Here is a 23842-nt window from a genome sequence, read left to right on the forward strand (position 1 = left end):
ATGTTAAATGGAATATAGCGCTTTTCTAGTCTTCTGACCTCTCAAAGAGCTTTTAAACTGCAGGTCATACCTACACATTCACACACTGATGGTAGAGGCTGCTGTGTAAAGAGAACAATCAGAAGTACCGGTAATTAATCCCATTCATACACATGCACACGCTGTCGACGAAGCAGTTGGGGTGAAGTGTCTTGCCCATGGACGGGTAGCTGCAGGAGCTGGGATCGAACCCCTCCGACCCTGCCAACTGAGCGACATCCGCCCGCTATCCATTCTGCTCTTGCCACATTAAATCAATGTGACACAATTAAAATCAATTATCACAACTAAGATGAAGGTTAAATGATAAATAAAGGAAACATAATAATAATAATAATTATTATTATAAAGGATTGTTTGGACTTTGAGTTTGAAGAGATACTTTAGTAGTATTCAACAATTGATTATTTTCATGTTGCTGTTTAATACTGTTGTCCAATTTGAAATTCAAGTGTTTTTTTCCTCTTACAAGACCTCAGCTTAAACTTTCAATGTACGAGTTTCGAAACTAGATCATCATTATGTAAAATGTTTTTCAAAGTTCAGAAATGTGCAGTTTGGAAACTTAAGTTTCTGCTCTTATCGCAGAAAAACAACCAGCCTAAAAGATGCTGGGGATAAGAAAGCTGAGACTTACTTTCATGTTTCCAATTTTGAGTGGGCAAAACAGGAAGGAAAAATAAGCCTTTGATTTATATTCAAATGAGAAGTATACAGGGGGAAATTGGATTTCTCTTTCATTTCAGAGAATGAATTTCCTGGTGGCAGATCGTATTGTATCATCTAGTGGCGTTAATATCGAGCTCTGAGCGTCAGGAGCTTTTCTTCATTACAAAGACTCGCAGGAACTTTCACACCTCCTCGCTACAGAATGCAATAACAATTTCCATTTCTGTTTCAATGTTCAAACAATACCCCCATGGCCATTTAAGACATTTTTTGCCCGTTTTAATTTACACATGAAAGGCGATAACATATCAAAGGAGTTCTGCTGTGAATAGAAAAGAAAACTTGTTTCTGTCTTGTGTCCCTTATGTCAACGAAGCGCTTTAATTTTGTACCTCAAAGCAAGCCAGCCGCAGGAGCATCCTTTTGTAGGTGTAATTGAGTTCAGCGTGTTTATACACCGATGAAAAATTCAACAATGTACACAACCAGCCTAATCAGACTGCAAAGGCTCATGGGGAAAAAAACACCATGCACTGCTGAAGCCAGACAGGAGCTGCTAACAAACAGTCCTTTCTGGGAAGAAATGCTTTAATTCCCAATTCCTGCTCTAGTTCGAGTTTGACACATAGGTAGATGTTGTAATCCCTACAGGATGCAGCACGCTTCTGTGACGTTATTAGCGGCAAAAAGACAAGTGACATGGACTGGAAAGAGGGAATTCTCAGAAAAACTGTGTACTGAGTAATCATGCAGTCCTTTTTGTTTTTGAAACAAAGTTTGTTGTCATTGTTTCCTCTTCTCTAGATCTTTGCTTGTGTTGTACTTACTCTCTGATGTTCGTCGCTTTGGATAAAAGCATCTGCAAAATTAATTATAGTTCCCCAATTTTAGAGATATGTTGGGCAACATTAACGTAACATTTTTATATTACAAGATATATTATAACATGTCAAAAGAGCCTCGTCAGGTAGCAATGTGTGCCTCAGCTGATGTCATGAAAGCTCATTGTTGCAGAGTTTCATACTAATGCAGTGTTTCCAGCTTTAGAGTTTTCCTATTGCATTTTTATTATCAGAAAATCTGCCAGTGATGAATCTTTAAGTCCTTAAAATGTAAAACAAAGTTAAAAAAAAACAAAAAAACATTATCATAACTTCTAAAGGCTCGAGTGTGTCAAACTAAAGGATATGTAGAATATCATTACACATCACAAAGACGCGAAGACATCCTGAAATATGACAAGTTGGAACAATAAGATGTTTGGCTCTTTGCATCAAAAATGACAAATTAGTAAGTTATGTAAAAAGTTGTTAGTTAATTTGTCATCAAATGATCGGAAGGATTCACAGATTTTTTTCTGAGCCAAAAAGCAGTAGAAAGTTTTGTCACTGAAAATAAAAAAATCAGAGTATTGCTGATACCATAGACTTTCAGTCAAACTAACAACAGGCTGAGAGCTGGAGCTGAGGCGGGGTTTAAGCCTCTTGATGAACCGTTACATCACGCCCACCTGTCAATCATGTCAGATATGCGCCTAACTATGGATTACACATACCGTTTATAAAATCAAAACGGATGCCTTATTTAAAAAATTCAGTGTGGGCCCATGACGACAATAACTGATCTGACAAATGTTGTTTTTTTATATCAGGCTGTAAACATGTTTATTTATGCTGTAAAAACATTTTCTTAATGTGGTGTGTATGTGACTTCCTTTGTTCCTGCATTCAGACTCAAGCGGACACTCGACAAACTGCAGGATTTTGTACTTCCGTATTGGCTTCATTTTTTTAACACCGGAGGTTGCCGCTCGGCTGATACATCTCATCTCCTCAACTGAGTCTTACCACTAGTGAATCAGAGCTCTTTATAAAAACAAATGTATCAGACTGTAACTATGAAACCAATGACTTTCACTTTTAAAGGTGGGCTAGTTTGGGACAACAATATCATCTCTAAGTGTTCCACCAGTGTGGTGATGCTGTGTGAGCGGGTTATCTTTGGGGAGGGTAACTGCCAGGGGGAAAATGTTTGGGAACAACGGTGATCTCTTTAGTGGCAGCGGAGGTAGACATAAATACAATTACATGCTCAGATGAGATTAAGCTTTTCTGATGCTCTGGCAGAAGCACTGGAAATGAAAACAGGTTGTCCTCTTTAATATTTTCAAAGGTAATGAATCCTCTGAGAGCCAGAGAGTGAGCAGCAACAGACCTCCTGCTCAAGTGACCTCGAGTTTAACAACCAAGTTCTTCAAAACTCTCTGAAACAGCTGAGTTACAAGGCTCTTAACCTGTGAATGTTAGGAAGTCACAGGATGTGTTTCATGATCTCTGGCACCACCTGCTGGACTCACACGAGCTCAAACAGAAAGACTGCTGAAATTCAATCATTTTTTGTGTCTTTTTATTGTCACTGTAAACAGAGCAGAAACTGAGTATTTATTAAGAGCTTGTTCACCCAAATAAGAAAAAGAAATCATTCATCATAGTACTACTGAACTTCATGGTATTTCTCATTATTGCAAATATTTTAGTATTGGCTTGGGTTTTGAGGCTCCTGCCTTTTAGATTTCTGCTTCCACTCTATTCAATAAAAGCTGAATTCAATTTTTAGCACTCACATAATTAAGTTTTTTCTCCAAATAGACAACTGTATCTTTAGCGTACTGTGTCCTGGTTGGTTACTTTTCTACCTAACTAAGTGTTGAGATTACTAAAGGTATTGATTGTGTTTTGGGGATTGTCTGAAGAAACATTTTTCCTCAAAGATGCTGTTGATAAATTTAAGTTCTTGGTTAATTTTTTGCTGAAAGCAATTTACATCAACCATGACACATTCACATTGCCTGTTTGTTTTTTTTTAATATAAACTAACTCTGAAGTTAAGAATATTCTGTTTTTTTTTTTTTAATTACAAGATATTTTTCTACTGTCTGCAAGCGATCACTTGATGCTGGATGAAAACAAAAAATTATTTGAGACCCTGGTCTACTCTGTCGGTTGTGTTAGAAATGTTAGTGACCGATCTCCAAAGAAATAAACCAGTAAAACAAAACTAAATGTGTAAGCGGTAAAGAGATGAATGTTTTTGTTTTTTTTAATATTTGGGTGGAATGACCCTTTAATCCCAATAACATAACTTCTGACACAGAAACAAGAGACAAAACATGACCATCTGTTTCTAAGGTGAGAGTTATTAACCAACAGTTTGTGACTCTTTGGTATATGAGATGTTTGGCTATCTCTTTAACAAGCCAATAAACATACTAAGTTAATGCTTTAGTTGCAGTTCTGTGATCTGAAGGTGTGGCAACTTGACAAATGTCCTCCTGTGCATCAATCTTCTGTGACACACCGATGGCACAGTCAAGTGTTGACTATTCTGCATGCAAATAGGTTTGACGCAAATGTTAGAGCTGAAGTATCCAAATAAATTAAATCCTCTCAACACAAAAATAAAGTTCAAGTTCACAAGTTTATCGAGACCATCCTGTGTCCAAAAAGACGTTTCTCATTTTGCAGATAATCCATTCTTCTTTTGCAATCCAATGGCAATAAACCATCCTGGTTCTCTCCTTGAGTTTCTTCAAAGCCTTTTTCAAAAATGATGCACGAAATCTTTTCAGAAAAATAAAAATCCAAGGCAGATGGTGTGGTAGTGGTGGGAACAAGATGAATATCAAGATCACATTAAAAAAAAAAAAAAAAAAGTGAAGTGAAGCGGATGACCCAAAATTATTCCATGAGTTCTTGGACGCAAACCTCCCTGCAAATCAGCAGGAGATGCTTTTATGTCACTGAAACCATTTGGGTCTTGGAGAGTTGCATCACACCTGCATGACAATGATCTGAGCATATAGAGTTCTTTTACGACTCAATCAGAAGTGTTCCTGCCACGCCTTTACGTCAGTAAACATGGCCTATATTTGAAAGATTGACTTTTTGAATCCTTGAAGGTAAGGGATAAGTCATAATCTCCAAGCCATCTGCAGTATGGCTATATTTAATATCAACAACTGTTCCAAAGAGAGGTTCAGTTGTTAAACTCTGGTATGAATATAATGGTGAGCAGAAGTGCAATAGGAAACAGGTTGTTGCTGATTAAGAGCATGTGTGTTTTCAAAAATTCCAGCATTAAATGAACTGTGAGGGATTTTTAAATTGGTATGAAACAGGCCTAATACATCGTCAGCAAAGAGACACTGACTTTTTCTACTCAGTTCATTTCAATGCCTGCCATCCTTCAGCTGAATCTGATTCCATCAAAGTGATTTACAGACAGAAAGGTCCTTTGTTTACATTTTGTTTCCACAAAAAAGGTGAAAAGGAAGCTGGAGCAGATTTAATTAAGATAAACTAAACGTGCACGTTTAGGACAAGGACAGATATAGATAAAACGTAATGTTTTTTCCACAGGGGTCGCCATGATCGACGCTAAATTAAAGTTTCCAACAGTTGCTTAACAATTAAAGATTAGATGACCTGGAGACATATTGTGGCACTTTCACATCTTAGCTCCGCCCCTTCTATGAAAACAAAAAAACTTAAATGGTTTAAAAGTATCCCTACAGCTAAACAGACCTGCACTCTCTCCTGGACAGAGGACTGGTGGTGTCTTTAAGGGGGCTACTTGGTGGCAGATTCCCCATCAGGCCTCATGCTGAAGGGCTCCAGGCGCTCGCTCTCAGGCAACATATTGTTGAGTCGCTCCATCAGCGGCACCGTCTGGTCGATGCCCATCTGGATGCGTCTCAGGATCATCGACATCTCGTTGACCTTCTGGATCTGCTCGGCGTACTTGGCGTAGCGTTTCTGCCGCTCCTGCATGATGCTGAACAACGTTTCCACAGACAGGTCCATCTGGAGGGAAACATTCAGTGGGGGATAAGAGAGAGGAAATGACCTAAAAATGATCTAAAAGTAAAGCAGAGGGAAAAAGCTTGAATGCTTTTTTTTTTTTTAATTCTGACTCGTCATTTAAAAAAAAAATCATGACTGAGAAATAAATGCAATATATTCAAATGTAGAGTTGAAGCACAAAGATTACTGAAATTGAAAAATCAAAAATAGCTAAAGCACTTAATGCAACAAAAAGAGAAGCTCATGACAGTTCATAAAATATTCATATACTGTACTCTATTTTCCAAAGGGCCTCGATAGTTAATAAATATTTTTCTTTTTTTTTTTAGTAATAGTGCAACACCTGTTATCCTTCAAGCTATAGTCACCTCTTTGATCCTCTTGACCAGGGCGTTTTGGTCGAAGGCCACGGCCTCGGCACATTGGTGAAGGTGGTCCTGGTATCGCACACACAGCTGCATCACCTGAGCAGCATCCAGCCTTTCCAGACACACACTGCTGGGTGACGTCTGGCCACTCAGCACTCCTGCAGAGGGGAAGAAGAGTCACACTTGTGAACAGTGCAACACTTTATCATTACTGTTAATAGCGATTCACAGGATCTGACAGAACTACCCCTCTAACTACGTTCAGGATTGCACCTACACAGGAAACTCATTATCCACCTTTCCCATGCAGTGCTAATAGGATGCAGCTTTAATTAACTTCACAACAGGGAATTTGAAGATAGACTGTTCTCAATTTCTTCTCTCAAAGGTTTATGAGATGTCAACACTTCACTGTGTATACTGAAACACAGTACAGAGAGTTTATCTGACTTCTGCTTTCAGCTTCTGATATTTAATCTGGCAGCTGCACAATATATTCAACTGTGTACACTCTTCTTTTTGACTAAAACAGTTACACAAATATTCCACATACTATAGTGCCCTGGATCAGTTGTAGTGGTTTAATACTTCATTAATACTTTGACATATACATTTACTGTCTGTCTCAGTGTTTAGGATAACACCGGAACTAATGTCAGCATGTGGAGGCTTTAAGGTTACCTTTTAAAAGCGGTTGAAATGTGGGTATTTCTTGAAGCTTTATGACATCAGGATCATTGTGGATATTTCTCATCGACTGGGTCCCCTGTGCAACAACGACGATATCATCCATCTTCGCCTTTTGCTTTGCTGGAGATGGCACCACTGTAAAGACAACAGCTCTTTTGAAACCAACAGCTAGGTATTTAGTTTTAAATCATGAGTGACCATGAAGACTAGAAAAAAAAATCTTGGCATTAAAACTAGATCGCTGTACCTTCTTCAATTGAAAACATGGTGCACAGATTTTGCAGGGTGTTAAAAGTTAATTACCACAACAAGTACATTACTTTAACAGGGAAAATGTAATTTAACAACTCAGTTTTTCCTGAACTTTGTTGTCAAGTTTCCATTAAATAAAATTTTTTCAAAAATTTATATTAAAAAGGGCAAATATTGTGGTTTTACATTCATTTATCAAACACTTTAACTAAAAAACAAATTAACTCAACTTCAGCCCAGCTACAACTGGAAAATACGACTGAAGATGTAAATGCATCCATGCTGATGAGAAGAATACCATAATCATAGATATTTGTTTAAATAAATATCTTAATACCTAATACCTCACAAACATATGCAACCTTCAAAACACACCTCAAACAGTGGATAAAAGAAAACCAAGTCTGTGACCACCTTTAACCTTTAACCTCTATCATTGTCTTGTGTCACTTGTGCCTCTGTATTTGTATTTTATCTTTCTCTGTCACCTGCCTAGGGACAACAGATGGAAACCAGCACTTCTGCTATAATCTGACATTTATTTACAGCTGTTCACCGACATGCACTGTCCCTAACAAATAAATAAACAAACATTGGGGTTACTTTAAGTGACTAATATGTTACCATTTACAACAGCATGCTAAAGTGACAAGTTGTTTTTGTTTTTAGATTAAAAAAAAAAGTAGCATGCAGTCTCACTCACCAGATGAGCTGTAATCTGAGTGTTTGTGCTCCGAGTCTCCACTCTGCTCGGCCCCCATGGTGCTATGCTAACGCTGGTACGGCTAGTTAACACGCTGATGTAACGTTAATTAAAGATAACTCGACAACACAGGTGTCATGTGATTTCCACTGACAGTCAACAGAATCGTGTCCGAGAGGAGGTGAATTGAAAATCGGAGTAGGTTCTGCAATTTCAGTACGAGCTTAGGTTTGCATGGTGACGTTCAGCTTTCCGGCAAATATGAGTTAATTTAATCTGAAGAAGGACTACAGTGATATAATGAAGGGGATCGTGCAGGTAATTTTATAGCGTTACCCTGCCTGTATACACAAAATCCACCAGAGAAATTATTCAGTCTGCTGGCTGCGACCTAAATCAACAGAGGCAACACTTCCGTAAATAAAGATCACGGGGTTGTTCATGTGCCCTGTGAGCTCTTTATCGCCCCCTACAGGTCCTGGAGTCAAACAAGTAAAAGGTACGCTATTTGCTTGTTGTTGTTGTTGTTGTTGTTGTTGTTGTAGTGTTTTGGGGGGGGGAAATAAAAATAATAAATATAGTTACATTGAATAGTGCTTTTAGTTATAATATGGAGACTCAAATGGATGTTGGGAGTTATAGCCTGCAAAGGGAAATATAGTGTTTGTCCGCCCTCTTGTGGCCAATTGAGAGACTTTCAGAAATATTTCACAGCATTAAAAAAAACAAAAAGGCACACTGCATCTTCAACTTAACAAAAGAACAGTTTAAGTCAAGTTCCAAGTCAAGTTGTACAAAATGAGGCAGATGAAAAATATTAAAACAAGTTAGTGACACACCAAGAATGACCACTTTTAAATTGTACTTATGATCTTGGAGGATTAACAAGAATAACATTTAAAACATGAACATTTTTCTCATGCAGAAGTATTACAGACTGCCCTTAAAAGTTTTGTTATTGTCAAAACTTGCAAGATTTCTTTACGTCTTTGATGCTAAAAAAAAAGGAACAGGCTACTGAACTTTCTCACTAATCTTCTTAAACCATTTCACTATTTTTAGACTTAATAAAACATCATAAAAATTGAACATATTTGTTTTGTTTTTTAGAATAACTACCATACCTGAACACATCAGTATGGCCAATGAACAAAATGCAGAACACACAAATGCAAGGACTCAATGAAGACAATTTCAAACTACACAGTCATGGATTTCTCCTTTTCTGCCAGCTTCCCATCTTCCTCTTCAACGAGAGGGTAAGGTCGCAGGTCAAGGGTCAGAATGCGGCTGAGCATGCATTCATCAAACTGTAGAAAAAAACAAAAAAGAGAAACCTTAGTGTCAGCACTTTCATGACAAAATGTAAATGCCTAGTCAAACTGTAGAAAAGTTGGTTACATCTGAGTAGACTCCGAGTAAAGCGTCGGCCTTTGAAAAGAACTCTTCCTTCAGGGAGATGACGATGATTTGCATGTTCTGCCTCGACTCCTCTCTGATGAAACTGGTCACCTGGAAACAGACAAAACCACACCCACACATCAGGTAAACACAAATATAAGCTACAAACCAAGTAAATACACCTTAATGATTATGTTGCTGCTCTTAAACTCATTTAGTTATTCTTTGATAGTCTGTGTGCTACGTCCTACACAAACACAATTTTCCCCCATCACGATATCTGCATGGAGCAGGGTTGGAAATAAGCCAGTCACAGTGGCTTGTAAATAAAAGTAACGTAACAGAGTGATTTTAAAACACACTTTTTAAACAGCAAATTAAATATCTGGCCTCTCAGTCGAGGTTCATTTGCAGCTGAATCGGCTAAAATAGTTTGCCTTTGATAACATGGCTGCAGTGGAAACTCTTACCAGCCTCAAAATAAAAAATAAAAATAACCTTTTTTTCAGTTCATGAGTAGAAACCTTTCCCTTCATAAAATATCTCTATAATTTGAATACTGGAAGCCTTGATTTGATATTATACTGAATCCACCAGTCACAGTGGCAGGTGGGCTAAAAAGGTAATTTCCAACCCTGGTATGGAGGCACTGAGGTGTCATTTAAATTGCAACCTATGCTGTCGGAAATCCAGAGAGCACCACATGCCCTGACAAACACGTAAAACTATACCTAAGTAATAGACAGTTAAATGGCATGTGTGGCTGTTACTGATGCTCATGAACTTGTGATTCGACTTATCAAACTCAGACAAAGCAGCAAATCCCAAGGTTAGAACAAAACTGAAACAAGGCGTTCTGATTTTCTTTTTGACTTTGTGTGATAACATTTATTGTAATGCAGGAAAACCATTAATAGAAATGCAATATATATAATATTATCAGTGCCTGGTTACAAATATTTAATAATGAATTAACATTGTATTCAGTTACATTAGCTTGAATTTAAAAACCTGTGTAGCTGGCTTTGGTTGTTTATTTTTCAGTTTTTTTTTGCACTCCACCTCCATTGTATTTTCCTATTGTGAACCCTGTATTAGGGGTGCAAACTAGGGGTGTACACGTGTACACCTAAATTTTTTTAGAGACATACATTCACTCATCTCTGATCAAAAATAACATACTATTTATTTAGAGATGAATAAAATCTACAAATGTTCCACTTTGACAACGTTACTGCGCTCACAAATGCACGTGATAAATGTTGGATAACTGACCACCGGGCATTACGTCACGTAACAAGTAAGTTTCACTTTTGACTTGCGATGGCAGCCAAGACTACTCAGCGAAGTGCGGCGTGGAGGTGCCATAAAGTGTTAAAACGGTCATAAGATACGTTTGTGTGAAGTTTTATTTGAGGTTTGCTGTCTGTTGAAGTAAGAAATTTTATGTTTGAACGTTAATACAAAGGCCTATTGCTAACAATTATTAAAATCCCGAAGTTTCAAATTAATCAATAGATACAGTCGGCATCGCGTCATAGTTGGGGACGGGGCCTGCCATGGGGGAAAAGAATCACAGAAAAAAAAAGAACTACAAAACGATTACTCGAGTACTCGCTTTAACAATGGGATGAGTAATCGATTAGAGAACATTTTGCATTTCTGCACCCCTACCCCGTATGCAGCTTGATTCTTACCTTGCCGATGTTTGTGTTGTCTAGGGCTGCATCCACCTCGTCCAAGACGAAGAAGGGCGCAGGGCGGAAGCTGAGAGAAACCCCACAAACACAAGGAACACTAGTTTCATTACAAAATTAAAAAGTAGGAAGCAGGGATGATGGAATGGATTCAAATGTCTTAAGAAGAGAACCTTTCCAATAAAGTTGATAAGAGATGAGCAGTTACAAATGAATAAACTTAACTTTAAATTCATTGCATAATAACTTTTATCAGCCGTCAAGGGAAATTGTTTTTATATATATATATATAATCATGGTGTACAGACAGCTGTGGTAAGACTGCAGATTCCTTTGATCCAGGGTTTGTTTAAAAGATGAACGATGTGGAGATTAATCGTCAAGCTGTCCGGTTAAATCAAGCCTGACAACACTGATTTTGTTAAATAGGATACTGGCAAATCAAATCCAGTTACAGTAGTTTTGCTACTTTGATTGGTTATTTGTTTCTGTAATATGCATTTGCACTTTACAGTGTTACCTGTGGATGGCAAACAGCAGAGCCAAGGCAGCGATGGCCTTTTCTCCCCCTGACAGATTGTCCATGGACATGAAGCGTTTTCCTGGCGCCACACAGTTGTAGTTGATGCCGCCAAGGTACGGCTCGTCTGGATTCTCTGCACTCAGAATGGCCTGGAAGCACATAAGGCAGTCTGTAATTATTTCATATTTTTGATCTCGTTTTTTAAGGTTATCCGTTCTTATTTCTAAAAACCCCTCAACACTAGATTAACTATAACACCATTTATATCTTCAAATATGAGCAAAATCATCTCTGCCAACTAAGCTGGAATAAAAGCTTACTAGCATGCTATTATTGTTTTATTTATTTGTTTTGATTCATTTGATTTTTTCGCGGCAACCCTATCATGGTAAAACTGGAGCCCAAATTATACTGAATCGAATGTTTTAAATCCAAGTTTGTCAAGCCTACTTTAACTTTACATTTTACAAAGGTGACTTTGTGGAAGAAAAAAATCTATTCAAATGCAAATCAACATAGAAGCGTGCGTGCGTGCGTGTGTGTGTATATATACGATGCTGAAAAAGAGGCTTTGTTGCTTCACCTGGGCACTGCTGTTCCTGCATATTCTTTTGTAGATCTGATCGATGACGATAGAGACGTGTTCAAAGCACTGGCTGAAGAGTTGGAAGCGCCGGGCTTTCACTTGCTCAAACTCCTGGCTGCATTTTCTAGCTGTTTTGGTGCTGGCCTCAAACTCTGAGTGAGGGGCAGGACAACAAAGTGGACGCAGCATTGAAGGTACTTCAGTTATCATTGAATATCTTTGAACTACAGGTTAAAAAAATCCATTTCAACAATCACACCAAGTGCAAATGATGTCAACCCTTGCACTCACACATTATTTCATAAAATAAAATGCTGAAAAAATTGTAAATATAATGCATTAATATGTAAACAAAGTGGTTTAGAATAATACCAAATAAACTACATACACTGATTTACTAACCTTCTGTCACTCCCAGTAACTTGTCCTTCACCTCCCTTATCATCTCCAGAGCTTTGAGGTTTGGTGCAGAAGTGCGAAGCAGCACTTCTTCGACAGCGGACACTGACTCCTTCATCTTCTCCAGGTAGGCCTCCACCTCCTCCTCAGCCTGCAAACCCTTCACACACACACACACACACACACACACACACACACACACACACACACACACACACACACACACACACACACACACACACACACACACACACACACACACACACACACACACACACACACACACACACACACAGATAAACATGAATGAGCAACAAGAGAAATTCAGGCAATGATGAGGCTTGATGTCTCACCCTGAGATCTGCCTCCAGGCCAGAGTAGTCGAGGACCAGTAGGGCCTCTCTCTCATAGATGTCCATGGTGGCCGAAGTGCTCTCAGATTCAGTGTCCAGCTGCAGAAAGGCAGAGTGAGTTGTCAGATAAAACATCTTTATTAACTCACAATCTGCCTGTTTTTGCTGTCTTGATTTATCTATTGGATGGGTGTCATGGGATGTTTTTACAAAAGATGAAAATATAAGCCATCACTTCTCAAAGTGGTAAAGGGCTGTTTCAAATGTATTTCGAAAGATACCAAGAATTTCTTTTATCTTCAATACAGACCTCTGCACGCCTGCTTCTTACCTGCACCTGACTGATTTCATTCAGATTCCCAGACAGCAGAATGATGGGCAGACCCTGGATCTTGCAGGCCAGCAGTAAGTTGTGTCTGGCCAGGCGTTTCTGCTCCAAGGCCGACTCTGCAGTCATCACCTCCCGCTGGAGCTTCACCAACTCTCTTTAAGGACAGATAGACATGTTTCTGAGTGTTCTTCTTGAATTGTATACCTTGGGTCATAAATGATCAAGAAATTCTTTGAAATCAGAATAAGTAAGTGAATGAAGTGAAGTAAAGCTGTGTTTATACCAAAAGCAAAGGGTGCCGCTCCATCTATCTCTGATGACGGGCAGTTATTCTGCACCAGCAAATCATAAACTGGGTAAATCTGTTTGACTACAGATGTATGAAAATGTGCTAAAATGTATAAACAACATTGCAGATTTGTGAAAAATGAATTTAAATCTCTCATGTCTATTGGGAAGACGAGACTAATTTGTGAATTTTTTGTTTTTTAATGGATTTGAGAACGACCATATGTAATGAAAACGAAGGACAAAATAGAAAACTAAACCCCAAAAGATCATGAAAGTCTCAATCCAGCTGAATGCTTTGCCAATTTGTGTCTTTACATTTCCTTTGAAAGTTTTTGCGTTTTTCCCTTTACTTTGGATATAAAGACACCTTTATAGAAGAAGTAGTACGTAGCTGTTCTGACTAAATTAAAACAGGTACAGTGGCAGCAAAACTAGAGTCTTAGCTGTAGTGTCAGTACCTGTTGATTTGTTGGAGGCTCTGGGTTTTCTGGTCAAGCTCAGCTTTGACATCAGACACCTGACTCTTCTTGGAGAGCAGCTGGTTCTTCAACTCCAGCAGCTTGTTCTGACCCTCCTCCACGGCCACCAGCAGCCTCTCCTCATCCTGTGGAAGAACGGACAATCACTGAGAGGATTAGAGAGAAATAGCACTGAACAAACTTCAGATTTGTTCTGTAAAAAGTAACATTCCAGCAGGTGAAACAGGAGACATATCTGCCATAATTGTTAGATACCTGCTTGTTAGTTTGTTATTTACCTGTTGTCCTGGACACCTTAAAACTATGTATCATAGGGAAGCTTTATGGCAATGAAATATATCACAACCCAAATTGAAAGTCTGAGATAATTACCTTTCTTTTTTCAGCCAAGAATCTTTGCTCCTTTGCGATGGTTTCCTCCAAGTTGGCGAGCTTCTTCTTCTGCTTGTTTAATTGATCTTGCTCGTACTCCAGCTGTGCTTTCAGACGAGTGCATTGACTCTCAAACTCCAGTCTGAAAAGAGAGAATGAATAAGGAGTTGTCCGATCAGAACCAACACAAGTCCCTGTTGCCAATTAGCTTAACATCAGTACGAGGGAACCTAAGGTTGTGTTCATTTTATTTAGACTCAGGGGTGCAAACTCATCAGGGATGAAAAAGGTGACATGGATCCAAACCCCCTAGGGGGGTCCGGGGGCATCCTCCCCCGGGAAGATTTTTCTTTTTTAAATATCAGCTTTAAAATGTGAATTTATAGACGATTTTAGCATTCAGACCTACTAAAGAAGCAGTGCAAACAATAAGAAAAACACAATTGCTTGTTGATATCTATGTCCTGTATCTACCAACCTTGAGTCCCTTTGTATAAATGGGATGAATCTGCAGAACAGGGCTTACCATGTTCCACTAAGGGGTGATGTGAAGGGCAGTCACTATGCAAGTAGCTCTCAGGGCAAGAGTCTGATAGAGCATCATCATACAGTCATCAAGTATGGCAATATTTTCTCTTCTATCATTAAATATGTAACATTATCAATATATTAACCTGATGTTTAGCTCCTGCTGATTTTCGTTAAGTTTATATTCCCTCTGGTCTACCTTATTACATTTGTTGACCAGCTGTCACTGTAATGTTGCCTGAGATAATAATGAACCAGAAAGCTGTATGAAGTTACCTTCAAGCTAGCACACATTTCTCTCAACAACTTTACCTATGGCTAACAAACAGTAAATATGATCAGACAGGATGTTTAACAGAAAGGCTGGCTTGCTAGCCAGACTTCGAATCTTCCCACAGTGTTTTCACGGAAAAATAACGTTATGTAAATTAGCCATGTGCGGCACATTGCGACTCACTGAATCAGGTTTCATGCTTCTTGCAGTCGGCGCAAGAATGGTCCGCGGAGGGAGGGTCTGAGCGCCCAGCCGAGCACCTCCAAGATTTTTTTAACAACACGGACGGGTTCGTGCCGACTGCATTGCAATGTTTGGCTACAGGGCCCGGAATTAGGCTACTTTCTTCAGGCCGTGATGAGCTATCAGACCGCTCTGACCGCAATAAGTATGTATGAAACGACTTAACGTTCGCGGGACCGTGCTCGCCGACCACAAGAAGCATGACAGCTCGCGTCGCAGATTTGCCCCCCCCCCCCCTCTTCCAAATAGTTTTATTGCAGATCTAAATGAATCACACAAATGACCTATTTGGGATCCAAAAACGCGAATTTCGTAGAAAGGTTTGCACCCCTGTAGACTTTAACTAAAGTTAAGTTTACCACAGAAAAAAAGTGATAGAGGTGTGCAGAAGACCTAGCGGTTATGGCGGGCCCGATGTACAGAGGCTATAGTCCTCCAAGGGCAGACAGCCAAGGTTCAAGTCCCGCTTGTGGCTCCTTTTCTGCATGTCTTCCCCGCTCTCTTTCCCAAATTTTCTACTCTATCCACTGTCCTATCAAACAAATACTAAAAGCTCAAAAATAATTCTTTAAAAGAAAAATGATGGGGACTATTTTTACAATAATACACAAAAAAGGAAACTGGCAATTTCATAAAATGAAATAGGGAGGGGTGCTGGTAGCCTAGTGGTTAGTGCGCACACCTCATGAGGCTATAGTCCTCCTAGAGGGTGGCCTGGGTTCAAATCAGACCTGTAGCTCCTAACCAACACGTCAATCCCCACCCTCTCTCTCTGATTTCTGACTCTATCCACTGTCTGATATCTACAGTTAAGGGCATAAAGAAACACCCAGTAAAAATTACAAAGGGATAGAAATGAGCATTGATGAAATATAGTTTAACACAACTAACTAATTTCAGCTGATAGTAAATCTTTTTTTAAGATACTGGTGTGTGGTTGTCGTACCGCTTCTTGTCAAGCTCTGTCTGATGTTTCAGGTGCTCATGCTCGTACTCTCTGATGCTGTCCACACCGATCTCAGCACAGAAGTCAGAAAACACCAAGTCCTCCATCTAAAGACATCAAGCATCCACAATGGTTTTAGTTCATGTGACCAGAAGATGGTCAACAGAGGATCTAGCTATTAACCTTTCTGCTACCGGGTTAAGTTGATGCCCCAACCAAAGCAAATATTTTCATCATCTCTTATTCTGCCAGTTATTTATTTACAAAAGATTCTTTGTTTGGTGCATAAAAATGTCTGGTTCAGTTTCCCTGCACCAACAGTCATGTTTTACGATGTCTTGTTTTGTTTGAGCAGTCATTAATGTATTCCCTGCAATAATATAAAACATAAAACCAGAATCTTCACATTAGACTACAGGGTAGTTATGACTCAAATAATAAAATCAATCAAAATAAGAGTGAGTTTATTTCCTGTACTTGTGGATCTATTTCTTGAAACAGGTTGAGGACATTGTGCAGACAGCTGTACCTGGTCGATCTGGTCTCTGATCTTCTTCATCTGGGAATCCTTTGCATCCACACTCTCCTGCTGCATCTGGATCTGAGAGTCCAGATTTGCTAATTCACTCTCCATACGAGAAATCTCCTGGAAAGAAAAGAAAGCACAAGTACCAAAAAACTTTAAATCGTCAATTCACATTTGCGCCTGTTTATCTGTGACAAACTGTTTCCTTGTACTTCTTATATGCTTTAAGATTCAAAGGATAAAATCTACAGGAGCTCTGACCGACACCTGCATGTCAAAGAGTCTAGTCTTAATTATGACAATCTATTTGAAAAAGTCACAGTGTTGTCAACTTACCGCCTGGCATTTCAGGATGTTTTTCTTCCGAAGGTTTTCCAGCTCAGCTTTGGAGTATTTGAGGCGGGTCTGAACACCCCGAGCCTGAGCAGTGATCTGTTTCAGGTCTGACTCCTTTCGCTTCAGCCTCATCAAATCCTGCCGGGCAGTAAATGACAGAGTGAAGGTTACTTGTAAATCATAATGCATCTCGTATATATGTGTATTTCTTGTTCATGAAAAAAAAAAACATCAATAAATGTTAATTAATTAAAAGACAAGCCATATTATCAGTTAAAACAAGAAAAAAAAGTAATGTGTCTACAAGGCAAGGATTTCACAAAATGAATTTAAAACTTTGAATTCTATAGTTTTCCTGTTTTGTGATGACTCACGCGTAACTCTGCCGTCAGCTGATGTTTTCGTTCAATCAGCTGCTTCATCTCTTTCTCCTCCCAGAATCGAGCTTTGTACCGCAGGTCACTAGAGCCTCCAGAGATGATACCAGACTTTGCAAACAGCGTCCCGTCCAAAGATACCGTCTACAGAAAAACACATATCTCCATTTGATGATATTCCCTCTGGTCATTGCTGAGATAAAAAGCCCATGAGAAACTGGACAGAGATTGAAATCCTAAAGACCGATAATCCCTCCGGCCAAGGAGGCCACAAGTACTGAGGCATACATTGTTTTGTGCAGGCCATGTTTAAGTCTAAAGTAAATCAAATTTGAATGCTTCAGAAGTGAGGACGCTTACCGAGCAACATTAATGTGCAGTAAAATACGTTTTCTTGCGCCTTGGTTGCTCTCAGTGGCTGGGGGCAAAGTTTACCTTCAAGCGTTCCTGCCTGTCAAAGGCTACGCTCTTCGCTTCTTTGATGTTCTCACACACCAGGGCGTTGCCACAGACAAACTGGACTACCTTCCTCAACTGGGCTGCTACAGCAGAGGTGTTAACCTGGATAACATCGACCAGCATCTTGGCCCCGGGCACCTCCCTCAGTCGCTCATTCAGCGGACTCACCTGCGCACACAGTCGGTCAGTTGCATATGTGTGTATGCTACTTTGATCAACAAACAAACTGATCTACAAACTGAATTTAAATGTATTTTGCATTTTGCATTTTAAGTTATACAAAAAAGTCACAGCTTGCTTTAACTAACCTCCAAGTAGTCAATGGGCAGGAAGGTCTCAGGTTCGTTTCGCTCCGCCTTCAGGAACTGGATGCACTCACGAGCCACCTTCTCTGTGGCCACAACAATGGCGTTCATGTGGCGTCCAAACACCTTGGTGACAGCCAGCTGGTACTTCTTATGGATGGGGCTGCACAGGTCAGACAGGCGCCCGTACTGCCACAGAGAAAATAAATAAGAGTGACTAGAAATACATACAAACTTGACATAATCTTTAAAACTTCAAGCTGACATTGAGCAGCACAACTATATGCTTAGAAAAGGACTGTGATAAGGTTCAAATAATGAATAACCATACAATGAAGTGGTTTATAACTTAGTATACTTTTAAAAATGTCTTTTGATTTGCAGGAATTGTATGTACAGATTTTTAATCATCGTCTAGTACCGTTTTCACACTTGCAGAAATCTCCTGAAAAACTCAGGATATTTCAAGGAGGAGCTGTATGTGTGTGAACGCAAACAGCCAAATTCTTCACTTGGATTTCACTCAGAGTTTCTCCTTCCAGACCCCTCGTATTTTTTCTGCAGCAAGCCCAAGCGGGCTGATGTGAGAACGCCACAGGATATTCTCCGGAGAATTCACCTCGAGCCAATAGGAGGGTGACTGACATTTCAATACTGTGACTGCTGCACGGTGAATAGTGTATGCATGCGACCACTAAGATCTCCATGCACATAATTAAGCAGCTACATTGCGTTTTCTGTTCGCCAGTATGTTGTTCTCCGCTCTTTTGTTGATGTTGACTTCAGTATAAAGGCAAATATTATCATTGTAGCGTTGTGTAGCAGAATCTGTTGCTCCATCCGCTACTTCCGCGTTGTTTTTCTCAAATCATTTTTTACCTCTGGTGACCCCCTGCCCCCCCCTCCAGTCTGACAGGGATAGTCTCCCGCTGTGAGGAGCATATGTGAACAGCCAGGTCAGGAGAATCTCCGCAGCAGTGTCAGGAGTGCATATTCGAAAACGGCTTAGGAAAAGTATTTTAGTGTCATTCCAGCATTTTTTACTGTTACATATCTATTTAACCCTCTGAAAGACAAGAGAAAGGTTTACAGCATTAAAACCTAAATAAAATATTTTGAAACCAAATTTAAAGCTGAAGGGCCTTATTAAAAATTCAACATTTTTCAACACTTTAAATACTCAGTGGACAACCAGCTCACTGAATGCTTAAATGTGTTCCTGCTAAATGCCTCTGTCAGCCGTCAGTCTGTCTCTTACCACTGTATCCGGGTAGAGTCTGTGGAGCCGCTCTAGCAGCTCTTTGCGCTGCACCTGGCGTCTGCTCTCCTGACTGTCCAGACGAGCGTTCCCCAGCTCCTCCAGCAACTGACCCAGCTCCTGGTTCACCTCTGCTTGGCGCTGGTGGCCTTTCTGCAGCTCCGCACTCAAACTTTCCTCCTGCTGACGGTACTCTTCAAGGGATGACCTGAAACATAAAGTCCTTTTATAAAGTATGCTGTAGATTTACTTTGAAGCACATTATTTGTCACTAATAAATATAGGAACAAAACAGCTTTCAGAAGGGTCTTATAGGCTTTCCCCCGACTGGCATTACATTGTACATGGCAGTACAGTGATGATGTGGTATAAAGTGTCTTATGACGTACTTGCTGGTCTTGGTGTACTCCTCTAGCACGTCTGCTCTGCGTGTAAAGTCTTCCAGCTGAGTCAGGTTGCTCTTAATAGCAGCCTACAACAAAAAGATTTTCAAGTTGAGGGGTTAATTTAAGCAGCTATTAAATCTTTGTACTTGATTTTGTTTTATTACCTTGTAAAGCACTTTGAATTAACTCAGTGTATGGACCAAATAAACCTGCCTTGCCTTGCTTCAACACAAGTTAATGTTTGTCCAGTTAGAGCAAAAAACGGTACCTCCACTTCCTTCTTTCGGCGCTGGTCGAAGGCCATTTTTTCATAATCTGCTCTGACCTCCCAGTGCAGCTTCTCTGCCTGCTGGTTGAAAACAGCCCCCTGCTTTCGAGCCAGCTCCTTCAACTCTTTGTATCGTTCCAGCTGCAGCAGAAAAAAACACGATGATGTGACCCCTGCTGTGGACCCTCACACAAACTCCACTGGGTATATTATAATGTTTATGTTTCTTTATAGCTCTGGCCTCCAACCTTCAAGCTGCTACTTTGTACATCATGTTAACAGACGATGACTGAATGTGAAAGCAGGTGGCGTTGTCTGACGCATACTAACCTGATCCTCATCCAGGTCGATGTCTCTCCCCCGGGAAGCTCCCTTCTCCTGTGCCTGCTTCTCATAGCTCCTCCAGGTCATCTCCAGTTCAGCGATCTCCTGCCGTCCCTCTGCCATCTCCTGCTCTTTAATTGCCATCAGCTTCTGACTTTTCCTCAGGGCATCTTGGACCTCCTGAGCCTTCTTCGTGTGATGGGAGGTGTTCACCTTTGCTTTGATGTACTGGGATTGACACTGGGACTGGATATGCTCCTGGGTGCTAGGCGACAAGGTGAGAGGAAGAAAATTCTAGTTAATGGACCTTGTGGGCAATTTATGTATCTATAATATAAGCAAAAGAAGCAAGTTTAATACCTTTTAACTGCACCATTAGCTAGACTTTTGTGTGTGTGTTATTCTAGGAGACCTGTCTATTGACTATTATGTTTTTCTATATTCCAAATATGACAAGCAAATATGCCGTCTCACACTTAATAAAAAAAAGCCACTAAAAACGTATACAAACACACACCGGAAATCCTTCTCCATGTGCTGCAGCTCTCTGGTGAGGCGTCCATGTTCTTTCTTGCAAGTTTTGACCGTGTTTTCCGCCTTCACCAGTTTATTGTTTTTGACAGCTGCCGCCTGCTGTTTCTCCCTCAGGGCGTCGCTGAGGGCACTGATGCCCTTCTCATTATGGTAGAGCTCAGCCAAGCTCAGCTGCAGGCGGTTTTGGTAGAGTTCATCCACAAGTGCCTGGTACTTTTGGGCCTGGAAAAGTGAGGATGGAGGGAGTGCATCAGTAATTCAGGGCATGTAAACTTACTTTTACTGCTTTCTCCTACTCCTACACAGGGTTTTCACGAGGGAATTGCAAGCCAGGAGCCTCAATTTATCTCCAACTGCGCATCAGCATCAGATGTTTTTATTCATTAGATGGTTTTTTAAACTAAAGTTACAAAGAGACAACTTGGTTAAACAAATATTTTTTTTTTCACCTAGTGGGATAGAATTATTGTATTTGTGTGTGTTTCTACCTCCATTTTTTCCTGGGAAACCTGTTTCCTCTCGATGGTGGCAGATTTCTTTTTATTGAATTGAAACTGTGTATCCTCTTTGGCTTTCAGCAGGGCCTCCTTCTTCTTATCATACTCTGCAGCATATTCTCTCGACTGACTAATTGTCTCGAACATCTTGGTCCTCTCCTTTGGGTCCTTCAGTGCTATCGACTCCACTGTCCCCTGGATCAGAGCATAATGTGCATCAGATTTGTTTTTGAAAAAGGAACAATGCCATTTATATTCACTGAACTGTGTTTCTTGTCCCTTTCTCTGTAATATGTATTTTAGTGTATTCCTGCAAAAAGTGTTCGTTTTTTACACACAATAATACATTAGTTAAAAGTATGTAACTATGTAACTGTACAAATGACACCAGGATAATGCAATGCATATAATATATGTTACTTGTTAGTGATAGTGTTTACCTGGAACACCAGACAGTTTCGAGCTTTGGTCACGATGCCAATCTTGTTTAACTCCTCAATGTATTTGGAAAGGCTGACATGTCTACCATTGATCCGATACTCAGAGGAGTCACCTGAGAACACAATGAACGGCAGTCATGACAGAGAAACTTTGAGAACAAACTACAGTACTTGTTTTGTACTTGAGAGCGCTAAGACAATCTGGAAAATATGTTTTGTCTTACTTTTTTAAATGAAAAACTTATTTTCAAATTTGAGTGGATGAAACTGCTCCAGATTAAGCCTGCACTGGACTTTCCTTAAATTTCATTACCTGCTGTAAACAGGACTAGGGGCTCTGCAATATCATTGTTATCGACAGATGAGCACTCACATTTAATACAACAACAAAGTCTGTATTTATTGCATTTAAATAGGAAAAATGTACTCATGTAAACAAGTAATGCTTTCTCACTCAGCATGTGTGCAGATATAATTTCCAAGCTTTCACATAATTTTGATGTTGTCAGATGCAAATATCTAGGACCATCTGATTAATCATGCAAGGTTTAGAGGTGTAAGAAATTAATAATCTGGATTCAGGAGGGACATGTTGCAAACAGGTATTTCAGCAGACAGATAGAGAAACTGTGTAGTTTATCTTTACTCTTTCATTTTCTTTATCATACTACAACCAGTAATACTATTGTTACAGACTTTTTTTTACCAGTGTTATCCTACATTGCATATTTTTCTCATATCATGTAGGCCTTGTTAACACACCTATGTTATTTGATTGCTACTGTATGACCTTTTATTACAGCAGAATAAAGAACCTAATATAGAAGAACATTGGAAGAGTAATGCAGGACGTCTGAGTTATAACAAATGTGAGGACTTTCTTTGGACTGGGCTGCTTATAAAAACATATCTATAAAAGTGTATTAACAGTGTAAAGCGATGAAGACCTTGGATGGTCCTGGAGAAGACGGTCTCCTGGTCTTCATCGTCGCAGTACCGCATCGCGACTCGAGTGGAGTCCGCCACAGGCTGCCCGATGTGGGCTCCGTGGACCAGGTCTCTGAGGTGCTTCACCCGGAGAGAGCCAGCCCGCTCCCCCATCACAAAACTCAGGGCGTCCATCACGTTGGACTTGCCTAGCGGGATTATGCACCCATGTTAGATTATTACCAGGAATAGCCGATTGAAGTAAAAACCATTTAGTTGGTACTTTTTTTTTTTTTTTTTTTAAAGTGACATCAGCTCGCATAAAACCTTATTTTCTTATCTGAAATAAATCTCAAAATACTTTAGTGAGAATATTAATACACTTTGTATTTGTCGGTTATGTAACTGCTTCTACAAATACACAGATGTTTTAGGCTAACCTGGTATTAATGCATTAATGAATGTATGCTAATGATAGCTTCATATTAACATGATAATAATAACATTCACTTACCGGAGCCATTTGTGCCAATTATACAATTAAATCTCATGAAAGGACCGATAACTTGTTTTCCTCTCCATGACTTGAAGTTCTCCACGTCAATTTCTTTCAGATACCCCATATTAATGTCACCTTTGCCTTGCACAGCGAGGAGTTCAAGAGTTCAAGTGACGATCAGAAGGAGGAAGGATTTACAAAAGGCGGGAAACTAACATGCTAATATACATGCTAACATGCTAATATACATGCTAACACCAATACAAGCTGGGAAATGTGAAAAAGCTTTTTGTAAATATTTTTGGATTTGATGATTCAGTCAAAATTTAGCAATGCATGGTTGGTATGTGCATCTGTTCAGTTATTTAATTCAAATATATAATCCACCCAGCTTTAAAATTTCAAGCGTACAATAATGTTTAGAGAACATGTTAAATATCAGACATTATTATGTATGGTATTCAATACATATAATTTAGCCTCCTAACACAGGCTTTCACAACCTGTATGGGGTCACATGGAATTGAAACTGGTCACCTGATATATGTATTTATTGATTAATAAAAGCTATTTTGTACATTTAGATATATTGGAACAGAAGCTACTGTGGGTCATAACAAGAAACTTGCAGAGTCTCTGTCTGTCATCCATTGTTCAGAAAAGTCATCCCAGCCTTTCTTCCTCTGTCCGTAAAAAAAAA

The 23842-nt window shown here is 39.6% G+C and overlaps 2 protein-coding genes and 1 long non-coding RNA gene across 3 annotated transcripts; 1 reads left to right on the plus strand and 2 right to left on the minus strand.

Moving 5' to 3' along the window:
• Positions 1-3097: 3097 nt before the first annotated feature.
• Positions 3098-7977, minus strand: borcs5 (BLOC-1 related complex subunit 5). Its single transcript, XM_020657410.3, has 4 exons — positions 7584-7977; positions 6620-6763; positions 5939-6096; positions 3098-5570 (listed from the first exon to the last, which is right to left on the minus strand). The coding sequence occupies exons 1-4, from the start codon at positions 7639-7641 to the stop codon at positions 5337-5339; spliced, it is 594 nt and encodes a 197-aa protein (XP_020513066.1). The 5' UTR covers positions 7642-7977; the 3' UTR covers positions 3098-5336.
• Positions 7952-13986, plus strand: LOC114921719 (uncharacterized). The gene is made up of 5 exons (XR_003810036.2): positions 7952-8082; positions 11196-11317; positions 11822-11984; positions 12242-12316; positions 12851-13986. It is a non-coding gene; the product is annotated as an uncharacterized lncRNA (long non-coding RNA).
• smc1b (structural maintenance of chromosomes 1B) lies at positions 8288-23266 on the minus strand. The gene is made up of 25 exons (XM_065956918.1): positions 23158-23266; positions 22664-22852; positions 21717-21829; positions 21268-21471; positions 20763-21001; positions 20252-20510; positions 19922-20062; positions 19657-19739; positions 19268-19475; positions 18013-18198; positions 17681-17872; positions 17243-17389; positions 16869-17006; positions 16536-16652; positions 16007-16113; positions 14016-14157; positions 13623-13768; positions 12874-13027; positions 12543-12641; positions 12193-12349; positions 11788-11942; positions 11202-11353; positions 10682-10751; positions 8985-9095; positions 8288-8893 (listed from the first exon to the last, which is right to left on the minus strand). Exons 1-25 carry the CDS (start codon positions 23264-23266, stop codon positions 8783-8785), a joined length of 3729 nt encoding a protein of 1242 aa, XP_065812990.1. The 3' UTR covers positions 8288-8782.
• Between the last annotated feature and the right edge of the window lie 576 nt (positions 23267-23842).

Source organism: Labrus bergylta, chromosome 7 (genome assembly GCF_963930695.1).
Source record: "Labrus bergylta chromosome 7, fLabBer1.1, whole genome shotgun sequence".
In the NCBI taxonomy this organism is placed as follows: Eukaryota; Metazoa; Chordata; class Actinopteri; order Labriformes; family Labridae; genus Labrus; species Labrus bergylta.

What these genes read in the sequence shown, in the direction of transcription:
- borcs5 (XM_020657410.3), bottom strand. Translation starts at nt 7,641, where the DNA reads ATGGGGGCCGAGCAGAGTGGAGACTCGGAGCACAAACACTCAGATTAC. An exon ending in ATTTCAACCGCTTTTAAAAG is followed by an intron (nt 6,097 to 6,619) that starts GTAACCTTAAAG and finishes TCCCCTCTGCAG; the next exon opens with GAGTGCTGAGTGGCCAGACG. An exon ending in TGGTCAAGAGGATCAAAGAG is followed by an intron (nt 5,571 to 5,938) that starts GTGACTATAGCT and finishes GTTTCCCTCCAG; the next exon opens with ATGGACCTGTCTGTGGAAAC.
- smc1b (XM_065956918.1), bottom strand. Translation starts at nt 23,266, where the DNA reads ATGGGGTATCTGAAAGAAATTGACGTGGAGAACTTCAAGTCATGGAGA. An exon ending in TCTTGGCTGAAAAAAGAAAG is followed by an intron (nt 13,769 to 14,015) that starts GTAATTATCTCA and finishes GTTCTTCCACAG; the next exon opens with GATGAGGAGAGGCTGCTGGT. An exon ending in GCCTGGAGGCAGATCTCAGG is followed by an intron (nt 12,350 to 12,542) that starts GTGAGACATCAA and finishes GTGTGTGTGAAG; the next exon opens with GGTTTGCAGGCTGAGGAGGA.